We start from the raw sequence: 13280 nt of genomic DNA, 5'->3' as shown, positions 1-13280 counted from the left end.
ACATTTACATTGTTCATTCCAGTTCCGAGTTTACCGAGGCGCAAAGGTGGTTACCCTGGTGTCTTCAACGACCAGACATCAGGCCACTGCTTTGCGTGAACCTCTAACCGCCTGCTGTCACACATACACGGCTTTCCCCGAGTGCACTAGCTCGTCGACCTTGAACCGTGCGAACAGAGCCAAGGTTTCGAAGCAAACGTCGCACTCTGGTACAACCGTTCGCCTGTGTGCGTTCGTATGTGCATCCGCAGCGATTAGTTTGTTACAAAGTTCTCGTCGCACTCGGCGCAGAGGAACCTGAGGAACCTCTTCGCGTAGCACCTCGCGCACTTCAAGGTCTCCGGACCGGTGTCCCGTTTGCTATGCGCGCATCGTCCTCGCGGTGCTAGATGTCCTTGCGGTGTCCTCTGCGGGGAAAATTGCTGTCGTAGACGAAATCGTTCCGGCCGGTGTGATTCTTCAGCTTCTTCAGCTCCGCTCGACTTGAAGAAGTTGATGCAAGAAGTTGATGCCGAGACCTTGTCGTAACGAACGATCCCTGATCGACGAAATCCTGTTTGCCAAGGTCGCACACGTGTACTCCTGTCGGTCGTCCCGGCTCCTCAGGTTCTTCTTCCTCTTCTACGTTGAACCACGTCATCGTCGATGTTCGCAGGTCTCTCACGTTCCAAATCTAGACTCCCCTTAGGTCTGCAAGCAACAATGCGAGGATTCAGCGTTTGTGATACGCGCACACGGACGACTCCGGTTGTCGTTTCTTCCAGGTCTACGAACCTACGGAAAGTATTTTACCGTGTGCTTTCGACGAGGACGTTAAAGGGGTGCACGACACACTCTCGAACATCGATGGAACGTGATAATCTCGTCGGTATCCTTAATTCACTTCGAATTTAATTAATATTAATTAATTAATATTAATTCGTATTAATTAATTGCTTTATTAAACGTATAATAATAATAATAATAATAACTGATGATCAATAGCGACGGTTAACAGAAAACTTGTCACTCCCCCCCACTCCTCCGTTCCGGCGAATAAAAATTTCGAACGAACACCGCCGCATTAATAAAAAATCCATAACAATATTTTCTCAATTTCTGCCTATGGTTACAATGGATTCACACGTGGCTGTGCAAATGGCGGCGCATAGAACGCAAGGTAACACATTCTTGCAGAAACGTTATCTTTTTATCGACTAATTTATTTTTAAAAAAAGAAACGATCTGCAAAACATACTCTTGCTACACAGTTCGCTCGATATTTAACATCTTGAGAGAGAGACGGATAAAATGAGTGAAACAAGAGAAAGAAGAAGAAGAGAAAGTGTGACAAAAGGGAAACAGCGTACTGGAAAGCGTGGAACACGTAACATTAATAACTAATACAATGAATTAGTCGCACCATAATACGAGCGGCGACGACGACACCGCCAACGAACATCATGAAACATAAAAAAAACGAAAGCTTTATCTCTCCATTGAGATCAGCAATGTCCTTGGACCGCGTGAACCGCGAGCGACGAATTAACCTCGACAAGTCGATGGAACAGTCGAACAGTTTCTAGAATTCGATTCACCAAGCGCTGCGTTCACGCGCGTCGGCTGCTGCTTCGTTCCGTCAAGAGTTCCCGCCTTCGCGGCGAAGGCGCTCTCTCACACACCGAACTTTCGATTTTAGACGCACGTCGACTTCTGATGGGCGGTCAGATTTCCCTGACAGGAGAACCCGCGGTTGCAGATCTGGCAGACGTACGGCCTTTCGCCGGTGTGACCTCTCCTGTGTATGGTCAGCGTGGACCTCTGCGAGAACGCCTTCGGGCACTGGTCGCACTTGTACGGCTTCTCTCCGGTATGCACCCGCCTGTGCATCCGTAGATTCTCCGAGTCGGTGAACCCTTTGCCGCAGATATCGCAGACGTACGGTTTCTCGCCGGTGTGGATGCGCCTGTGTTTCTTCAGGTGCTCGGCGCTGCTGAGACTCTTGCCGCAGTAGTCGCAGAGATACAATTTGGTCGGATTGTGGCTCTCCTTGTGGCGGAACAGCGACCTCTTCGTGGCCAGCACGCGGCCGCAAATGTCGCACGCGGTGCTTGTCACCTTGTTCGCCTTCATCTCGGGATGCATGCGCCTGCAGTGGGCCGACAGCTGTCTTCTCAGATAGAACGCGCTGCCGCACAGCTGGCAGACGAACGGCTTGTCCCCGGAATGGATATTGTAGTGTTCCTGCAGGTCGATCGCCTTGCGGAAACGTTTGTCGCAGTCGTTGCACTGGAACGGCAGGTCCGCCTTGTCGGTGTGTCTCAGCATGTGAATGCTCAGTGCTGCCAGCACCGTGGTCTCGTAGTCGCACTCCTTGCACATGTAGCTCGGATAGAAGTGCGTCTTCTCGTGCCTGGTTAGGTCGCGGAACAGACGGAATTTCTTCGGGCAGTGTTTGCAGGTTAGGTCGCCGACGGTGTGGCGCATCAGGTGCTTCTGATAGTTGCTCTTGTGCCGGAACACCTTGTTGCAGGTCTTGCAGAGGAACTCGAGCTCCGGCTTCTCTTTCTTCACCTTCAGCGAGGCGGCGGCGGAACGGTTCAGCGCGGTGTTGCCGGACTTCCGGCCGCCTTTCCGACCGGTATGCTTCTTCATGTGCTTCCGAAGGTTCACGTACGTGCGGAACACGCGGCCGCACTGGGCGCACGTGTTCTTCCGTTTGCCCTTGTGCTCGACCACGTGATTGTCCAGCAACGCCTGGGAAGCGAAGAACACGCCGCACAGTTTACAATGATAAGCCAACGGCAGATCCTCATCGTCGTCCTCGTCGTTCACCTCCTGCTTTATAAAGCTTTGCTCCTGGTTCGCCGACGGTGCTGCCGCCGCGATCGTTGACGCAACGTCGCCGGGATTCGCCGCTAGCTGGACGCTAGTCTTCGGCGCCGGATTGGCCGCCGCCGCGTCCTTCTTCATCAGGTCGAGCTTCGTCAACATCGGATAATACTCTTCGGAAAACTGTAGCTGGTTGTTGTACCTGGAATAGAAAAATCGGAATGGGCACATCAGTATCGGATGTCCTCGGTGAAGGCGATCGCAGTCATTTCTGCGCCCGGACACGATAACGTCCAGCGATAATGTACAATATCGTGTATACCTGAAAGCGAATTGTGGATTTTTATCAAGCACGCTCTCTACGGGTTCTAGGATTGTACTCTGCGCGCGCGCCGATCGGCCAGAATTCTCTCTCGTGTTACGGTTCTGTAAGTTGATCGGGGTATAGCAAACGGTACGAAAATTACACGCTGCGCCAGAATTCAACGGAGAAAGGGACAACAATGGCGTTGTCTTCTGGAAATCTGTCACATTATTGATAACACGGCGTTTCACGTTACGCCGATGTTAATTCCTTTATTTAACAATGGTACATATTCGTCAAATGTCCTGGAAAAATACTGGGCACTTTTAATATACTCCTCACAGTTATAAAGAGTCGTTTTGCAGTATGTAGAAACGCGTTGTACGATGTAATTGAAACAATTGTACACGTAGAATTATATTAAAAAAGTGGAGCTTTTTTCGATTGGCAGAAGACGATGTACACATTTTACGTAACATTGTTGCTTACAGGGAATTCATGGGCTTTTGTTCCGGTCTGTCATAAAAATGTGAATTAATATATTTTATTTACTAAATATATATATGTATGTATATATATATATAACAATGAGCAATATCAGTATGCCCTACATAACAGTTTTAGAAATTGTGCATTTACAAAACTAACACAGCGCATTCGAATATTTTGTTTTCGACTTACAATTACATTAACCCTTATCACTATATCTGGCAGTATTACAGCCGAACGAAAAGTATTAATAATATGGCTTTTTTTCTTGTTGCACCGAACATCCTGTAATATCGTTGAAGTTATAAAAATTAAGATCGTATTAATTACCGCGGTTAGCTTCGAAATAAAATTAATATCAACATTAAAACCGCGATATATCGTTAAAAAAATCAGGTAATACCGTAGCCTCGATATATTTATTTTGATTTATTTAAAGATAGCGTACCTTTAAATTAACTCGAATTGAAATTCGTTCGTGAACAAAACGTAAAAATAAATTCATAAATGCACTCGTATAATCACAAATTATATTTAAACCAAAAAAATCAGAACTTAAACGGTTTTGTAACTTTTCAAATTAAAATATTTAATATTGTTTCCGCACTCATAATGTTTCCATTATGTTCGATATAAATAAGTATCTTTAAATAATACGTTATAAAGTATTTCTTCGCTCGAGTAAAGAAATATTTATCTTGATTTTTACATTTTACATTTTAACATCTGTTTGTTGCACCGCAACTATCACACGTTATTCCATCAGAAAGTTTAAGCTAGAGCTTAAAAGTCTGTCTGGAATTGGTTTTTCTTTATTTTGAACTTTCCGCCGTCATCGAAGCTGCAAAGTTGTCGCCCGCAATCTAAACAATTACTATAATTCATTTTATGATACAAAGTCAAATTAAAATTGAAAACAAGTATATGATACATATATTTATGTATCAATTTTCTATCGTTAATAGCATACTGTGGAGAATATGTGGCAGCCTGATTCATATAACAAATCAATATATTTTTCTTCTTCTGTAATGATCGTGTAAAATATGTTTATTTAATGGCGGGAAATCCAAGGAACCAAATTTGGAATCGTTTTTGAACCAATATAGAATGATATCCGCCAGTTTAAATAATCTATATACAACCTAAACACACCTTTTTTCAAATTCATTCAAATTGATTCAATTAATTCATTATAACTTTGTTAAGGTATTAGAAAATTGTAATTGCTTGCGATAACGTATAATCGATTAGATTTGTAGGTCAAAAGTCGCGAGAAACTGCAGTTTTCAATATCTTCACCGTTTACAATTCCTGGCAATGTTATTCAATTCCGATGAAATTTTTTTATATATACCGCGTGATTCCAAATACGAGAAAACTATAACAAAAGCTGATTCTGCGCATTAAAATAAGAACAGTTCATATAAAACGTATATCCAACATTATCTTGTTTTTTCCTACTTACAACTTATTTTGCGTGGAAGAATTTTTCAGCTAATTACGATAGAATTCTTTACTGTTTTTCTGCATAGTTTCAGCGTCCTACAAGCATTGTATTATGCATGGAGCAATTAAAACATAAACCATGCTCGGTAAATCTTGAAGAGCAAGAGCAACAGATGATTAAAATTACGTAAACAAATATTACAATACAATATAGTTTGTAACTTGAAAACAAGGCTTTATCGAGTATGTTTCATATTTTCAATGTGGTACATTCAATTTGAATAATAATAGAACATAAACTCTTCCAATCGGGGTCTGTCAAATTTCCAGTTAGAAGTCAGAATTTCGAAAAATGAAGAAAAACTAAAAATAATAGAATTCCACTGAATATAGAGAAGAAACAAAAATTATAAAGAAAACATGAACAGACTCGACTACAATTTTTAGAAAATAAAAAATACGTCGTACTGCAAGAAAAAAGACAACGCCACAAACTCTATTGTACGTGTAAGAAATATGTTTGTTGAAACTGTTCGTTGGGGAGTAAATTTTACAGCTGTGCAAAAATTCAGCGTACAATAAATCTCATTTTAATGTCAATAACAAAGTTTAAATTACTAAAGTAAAATATAATTTTCTCTATGATTTAATAATTCTAAAAGTTATTTCATGTTTCATTGCCCATGCTAAATTTTCAATTACTCGTAATCAAACCGGAAAACAGTAAAACGTTTATACAAAAAGGTAAACTGCTACAGTTGACTGTAAAAATGGTAGCCTAACGAACTGTCCAAGTTCCTCGCAACCGTTTCAAGAACCTAAGCCCGCGTCAACACCAGTTTTCGCCCTGACTTAAGTCAGTCCAATTGGTCGACAGAGTTCACCGCGTGCACCTTGTTGTGCGCGTTCAAGGACGACCTCGAGACGAAAGATTTATTGCAGTACTGGCACTGGTAAGGTCTTTGCCCCGTGTGATATCGTTTGTGTATGACCAGAGTAGAATGTTGCGTGAACGATTTGCCGCATGTGTCGCAGGTGTACGGTTTCTCGCCCGTGTGAATCCTCTTGTGAACGACCAGGGTGCTCCTCTTGATGAACGCCTTGCCGCATACGTCGCAGATCAGCTGTTTCTCGCCGCTGTGGAGCCTGAGATGGTCCTGCAACGAGCCCTTCGACGACACCGATTTCCCGCAGAGATGACACTCGTGCTTGTTCTCGCCCATGTGGGACTTCACGTGGAATATCAGCGAGTTCTTGTAGACGAACGTCTTGCCGCAGAACTCGCACTGGTGCTTCACAGGCTTGAAATTGGGGTCGTGCAGCATCAGATGCTTCACCAGGGTATGATTGTTGGGTAGAGATTTGTTGCAGTAACGGCACACGTGCTCCTTGGCGCCGTGTTTCACGTTCATGTGACCGTGCAGTTCCGCGTTCGTGAAGAATCCTTTCTTGCAGACCTCGCAGTACCTGGTGTACCTTTCGAAGTGCCGTCTCTGGTGGATCGTCAGCTGCGAGGCTTGGACGAACGCGTGGCCGCAAACGTCGCAGACGAAGTTTCGCTCCCGGGTGTGGATCCTCCGATGAACCGCGAGGGTGTTCGTCCGTTTGAACGTCTTGCCGCAGGTGTCGCATTGGAAGGGTCGCGCGTCGCTGTGCGAAACCAGATGACCTTCGTACAAGTTCTTCGTCCGGAAAAGCTTCGCGCACACTTCGCAACGGTAACACGTCTGCGACGACGATCGATCCGCGTCTCCTATTTCGTGATGCGACGACGACGACCATCTCCTCTCCAGGAATCCCGTTGAAGGAACGCTCTCGTGTTTAATCCCGACGAAGACGGCGGACATTTTCACTGCGCTTTCTTGCGTCGAGGTTTCGACGACCGACGAAGAACTATTTCTTGGTCTTCTTACCGGTTCTGTAGATCTGCGAAGAAAACGAGAAAAAGAGTTTCGTCAATAGCGATTCTTACTCTATCGATTTAGAAGCAACGACAACTTCGGTTTTTGCAGGTGGAATCTGTTTTTTATTAAAAAATATGTCGGTTCGATTTACATGCGGAATACACTGGAATCGTACACACACGGGAACGAAGGTACCGAGAGCTTTCGAATTTTAATGCGTTTCTAATTTGTCGTCCTCTTCTCTCTTCTTGACATAAACCTTAACGTTTCGCGTGCGACGTTCTCTTTCGCCGGAACGAAAGCTTGATGTTGTCATTGTTCCGGAAAACGTCGGACATCTCTCTCTCTTTCTCTCTCACTCTCTCTCTCGGTACAATAAATACGTTTGCGACGTACAGCACTTCTATCTCCGGATACATGGATCACACTAATCACGTATAAAAATCACTCTTAGAAAAGATCAGGATGTAATGAAGCTGTTTCCGTGATAAATTCTATTATACTTCTTGTACACCGCTTGCCATTCCCACCTCGCAAGGCATAGAAGATTCCTCGCCGAAGAACAGAAATTGTGTCAACATTTAACCCGTGGACAATTGACGAAATACAAAAAAAAAGGAAAACGTATAAGCTTTATCTTTATAATATTACTATTATATATACTATTATAATATATATATATATATGCAGGGTGTCCTAAAATTATTGTATTTCCGGGTTCATGAGGTCATTTGAAGCAATTTTTTCCTCAGCGAAAATGCGATCCGCGGCTTCGTTTACGAGTTATTAACGAAAAACTCGTTAACGATGCCTCAGAGAACATTTTTGTAACAGAAAAAGTTACTCCAAATGATCTCAGGAATCCATTATTTCGCAATACAGAGTGACTTTTGGGACACCCTGTATTACTATATAATATATATTATTAATATTATACATCTTTCCTAATTAAAAACGGCGAATTGTCTGTACATCGATTGAAAGGGTTAAATATTACACGTCCTAATTATTCGTACTAATTTTCCTGCGATACATTAAATGCATTCAACGAAGATATTATTATACATAATCGTGGCGTATAGTTTATAATATTTTTCTTAACGTTATTATAAAGATAAGAAGTAGCATAACAGGCGTATATCATCCTAAATTACGCGTTTTAGACACTAACGTAGAGATGACAGTGTATAATGTAATATTTACAGAACAAAGAAATCAGCAAACCATATTGTGGTGTTTGTGTAATCGTCTGCTCAACTTGTATGAACAATATAATTTAACAATATATTGCCGCTCGAAAATATTTAATCGTGCTCGTTTCGTGTAATACAGATTTATGAATTGTTTTTCTTTCATTGAAAATGGTAAATACGCGTTGCGGTAACGAAAGGAAACTTCGTTAAATATATTTTTAGCAACAGCAATGTTCATACGAAAATTATACGCTTACTTTTACGACCTGGCATACATATTTTGTAATGTTAAGCACAGATACACTATGTATAATGTTAATGGTACGAATAACTTAACTACGTACTTTTAAAATCGTTAGAATCGAATGAAAATGTGACACGCAAGGTGATATACAAAATATGATTTATACGAGAATTCTTTGTTAGAACGCCAGGCTGGTCGCTTCGTATTTTAACTGATAAAAGTCTGTGTATAAAATAATGATTGTAAATTCCGATTATTAAAAAAAAAATAACTGTATAACGCGTTAAAATTTTCTTTTCATGTGAGATAATTGAAACGATAAAAAGCGAAGAAAATAAGTATTTATACAATATTTCCTAAGTACACAATACGTTGTACTTAATTTTGTGTGAGTAATATCTGTTTTATATCATGGCACTTTGTAGAACATTAGAAAACTGTTACATTTTCTGTGAATATTTCAACAAAATTTTTTTTGACGTAATCAGAACTGAGTATATTCATTGGAAAGCTCTCTAATATTACCGAAGTTGTTTCCTTGTTCATGTTTATATAGTTTCATGAAATTTCTGTTTTACAATTCAGCACTTAAATATTAAAATACTATTACAACGTTGATTTATACAGCTTATATTAACGACTTCCTCCTCGTTCTATGAAATTACAAATGTATATTTATTCGATATATTTAACATGTGCAAACACATTTTTCTCTCGTCAGCAAGCTGATACCACGCTATCGCGTTATAAAATCTCTGAGCAATACGCATTCGATTCTCGTCATATAAATTTCAACATCGAAATCATCATAGAAAAGGCTTAAGTAAAAAGAATTACATGTCAACCACTTTTGTACTCGGCGACAAAAGGATAGCACACTTTAAAATTGCAAAGTATCATTATAAACATACACAAATGAAATGGAATTGATTTTTGCCAGTGGAAACAATTTTATTTAAATAAAACGCATTTCTATGGAAATACAGTGCGACAAAATGATTGCACGCTTTAACTAAAAATTATGCACAGTAATAAATCAACAAATATATAAATGGCAAACAATTTGGATACATTGCTGAATTAAAAAAATGTATTCAAGATGGGTGAGAACAAGTAGAGCAAAAAAATATTAATATGTATACATTATATATTATTATATATTATATTATTATTATTATTATATTATTATATATTATTGTTATATATATATACATATATAGCCCGGTCAAGATTTTCTCAACAATTTACAATGATAATAATAATCATTCCAAATACATTTTGCTATTCACTCTTCTCTTGTTGATTTGATTTCCGTTTCACCACAGTATTCGATACAGCGCCAAATCATCACATCACCACTACCCATTTGCCAATAGTAATTTAGTTCATCAGGCCCATTTAATTGTAAGCTAAACCTCGTTCCATAAAAAATATCGTGTGATGATTTGGTGCGGTACTATGCTAAAATGGAAATCAAATGTATAACAGGAAAAGTAAATAGCAAATAAACATGTATGCTATCATTAAATATCATTTGTTGTGTAAATATCATTTTGTCGCACTATATTTCCATAATAATGCGTTTTATTCAAATAAGATTGTTTCGACTGGCGCAAATCAATTCCATGTCATTTGTTTATATTTACAATGATACTTAGCAAGTTTGTACAGTAATAAAACCTTGGTTCCAATATAAAATAACGAAAAATCACGTTAATTTCAAAGTGTGCTATCTTGTTTGCCGAGTGTACATTCTAAGAAATTCTTAAAATCCCTTAAAATATTGACTTATACGTATTACTTTATGCAGGTCGAGTCAATTTCTGTCCGACAAATTATATATACAAAAATGTCGTGAAGAAATAAAATCTAATCTTTCACATGTGAAATAAGAGTCTAGACACAAAGTTGCTTCGGCTAAAAGCCTCGTCTCAGAGAAAATCAAATCTAAAATATCAGTTTACAAGTCAATATTTAAGAAAACAGGATTGTGTAGTCACACTCGACAAATATGTATTGAAACTTAATTGAGCCATCGAATCAGCAAAACTCGACGAATTATCAACTAATAATCTTCGCACGAAACTTCTTCGACATTCGTCGTGAGGTTCACACGCAATTAGAGAAATAACTTCCGACCTCGAGACATAACATAACCTAAACCCAAACGTCAGTGCTGAACATACGAAGTCGTTGACCAAGCATCCACCAAACTGTCTAATTCGTTGTGAACAATGTCGGAGCTTCGCTTCACTTCACTTCCTCGGTATATGAGACTTCATGTGCGAATTCAGCGATCCTTGCTGCGTGAATCTCTTCTGACAGACTCTGCACTCGTACGGACGCTCGCCGGTGTGCGTTCTCAGATGCACTATCAAATACTTCCTGACGCTGAACGCTTTCCCGCAGACCTCGCACACGTGCGGCTTCTCGCCGGAGTGTATGCGCATGTGCACCGACAGGTACGCCTTGCTGGAGACCGATTTCCCGCAGACTTCGCAGGCGATCAGATTCTCGCCGGTGTGTATCTTCAGGTGCACCTTCAGCGCGCCCTTCCAGTAGCTCTCGAAGTTGCACAGGGTGCACTTGAACTTCTCCCGTTCGCCGTGCGACTTCATGTGCGTGCCCAGATAAGCCGAGCTCGCGTAAGCGGCCTTGCAGATCGTGCAGACGAACGGCTTCTCGCCGGTATGCGTCAGCAGGTGTCGCTCCAACGTTTGCTTCGTGTAGAACCCCTTGCCGCACATGTCGCAATTGGCCACGTACTCCTCGTTGTGCTTCTTCTTGTGCAGCCGCAGATCGTAGCCGGACACCTTCGATATGCCGCATATGTCGCATGTGAACCGTTTGTTGTGCTGTTTCAGATGGGTCTTCAAGAACTCCTTGGTCTTGAAGCACTTGGTGCAGAGCATGCACTGGTACGGCTTCTCTTTCTGGTGCACCTTCACCATGTGCTTCTTCAATTTGTCGTCGTCGATGAACGACTTGTCGCACTCGTCGCAGTGGCAGAGCTCGTCGCCATTCCTCTCGTGGTCCTGCCTGTGCCTCAAGAACGCCACCTTCTTCCGTATCCTTTTCTTGCAGATGTCGCACTCGTAGATCACCGAGCACTTGTTGCTCATGTCCCGGTCGCTGAGGTACGGTTTGCTCATTCGAGGCGACTCCGCTTCTTTCGCTTCCGTTTCTAATTCTGATTCTGCTTCTTCCAGGTCCGACTCCAGTTCCGGTTCCGACTCCGGTTCCGGCTTCGATTCTTTTTCCAGTTCTTGCTCCAGCTCCCGCTCCATCTCCTCGTCCGTTTCCGACTCCAGTCGCAGCTCCATGTTCGACATGGACGACTCGTCCATCAGCGTCGACATGGTCTCGTCCTTCAAGCGTGGCTTCGCCTTTTCCACCAGGTTCTTTTCGACTTCTTCCACTAAGTTTTCTTCAACTTCTTCCACCAAGTTTTCTTCAATTTCTTCGACCAGGTTTTCTTCAACTTCTTCGACCAGGTTTTCTTCGACTTCTTCGACCAAGTTTTCTTCGACCTCTTCCACCAGGTTCTCTTCGACTTCTTCCACCAGGTTCTCTTCGACTTCTTCCACCAGGTTCTCTTCGACCTCTTCGATCAGGTTCGCCTCGGCCTCGTCGATCATGTCCGACTCGGCCTCCTCGATCAGGTTCGACCGGGCTTCCGCGATGAGACCCGGCTCGGCCTCTTCGACAAGCTGCGACTCGTCTATCAGGCTCGAGTCCGTTTCCTCGATGAACTCTAACGTCTCCGTGATTATCTCCTGATGCGTAACCTCGTACTCTTCGACGCACACCTCCTCCGTTTGATACTTGATCAACTCCATACCCTCGAACGTGCTAATCGGTTCGATTATTTTCGTGTACTCGATGATCTCCTCGCACCTGAAATCGACAAAATTCGTGAATGAGAGATAACGGAACGGGCACACGTTTCACGTGGAATTATAAGCGGTACACGTGGTTCTTTAGGTAAGGCTGTCTTTCGTTTTGCTTTCTTCCGTTAAGATAACGAACTCTGCTTTTAGTTCCTCTTCCGGTCTGGTGGTCTAACGTCGGGGACGTTGGAATTCGAGACGCGTTTTACAGCGGTAATCGGGACATAACCTTAAACCACTCTTAGATGTATAAACACGTAGCGAGTAGAATTCTTCAGAGACGCATATTCTGACGGAAACTCGCGGATTGATGTTTTAGGGATGGGTGAAAGTAATGGGATCTTCTGAGACAAATTGGGGACGATAATAATGAGATAGTAACGATTGGGCTCAGAATTAGTCTACTAATTGGTTTACTATTTAGTAAATGAAACTGAAAGTAGTGACACGATTAGAGTCTACTACTTGGACTACTAATTAGTCTACTATTTAGTAAATGAAACTGAAAGTAGTGACACGACTAGAGTCTACTACTTAAGACTACTAATTAGTCTACTATTTAGTAAATGAAACTGAAAGTAGTGACACGATTAGAATCTACTACTTGGACTACTAATTAGTTTGCTATTTAGTAAATGAAACTGAAAGTAGTCACACGATTAGAGTCTACTACTTGGACTACTAATTAGTCTACTATTTAGTAAATGAAACTGAAAGTAGTGACACGATTGGAGACATTTAACAAAAAATTTGATTATATTAATTAGAACTTATTAAAATTATTCGAGACGGCTATAAGTATTTATGCAGTTCCTGTTTCTTGTAAATGATGTGCGAAACGGTTCAGTGATAAATAAATAAACGTGTGATATACTGAATAAAATATCAACTGTTTCAATCATTTTTAAGTTAGGATAATATTTTTCTGAAGCTTCAAGTGGTGATTGATTCCCATCGATAACATGATTACTGGATTATTATAATTTTTTAGGTCGC

The 13280-nt window shown here is 41.4% G+C and overlaps 1 protein-coding gene across 9 annotated transcripts in view; it reads right to left on the bottom strand.

The window, feature by feature from the left end:
- Positions 1 to 13280, bottom strand: part of LOC117224805 (uncharacterized) — an 82608-nt gene that overhangs the window by 49320 nt on the left and 20008 nt on the right. Inside the window, exon 5 of one of the 9 annotated variants that reach the window (XM_076524613.1) lies at positions 919 to 3013. The exons of 7 other annotated variants lie outside the window; for them this stretch is intronic. In XM_076524613.1, the coding sequence (XP_076380728.1) occupies positions 1675 to 3013 (1339 nt within the window). In that variant the 3' untranslated portion in view covers positions 919 to 1674. Of the gene's footprint in view, positions 1 to 918; positions 3014 to 7056; positions 12292 to 13280 lie in introns of those variants that run through there. One more of the 9 variants, XM_076524608.1, reaches the window with a different exon arrangement.

The sequence above is a fragment of the Megalopta genalis genome, chromosome 9 (assembly GCF_051020955.1).
Source record: "Megalopta genalis isolate 19385.01 chromosome 9, iyMegGena1_principal, whole genome shotgun sequence".
NCBI lineage: Eukaryota > Metazoa > Arthropoda > Insecta > Hymenoptera > Halictidae > Megalopta > Megalopta genalis.
The sequence above is the reverse complement of the archived record's forward strand: the minus strand, read 5'-3'. Positions and strand labels throughout refer to the sequence as shown.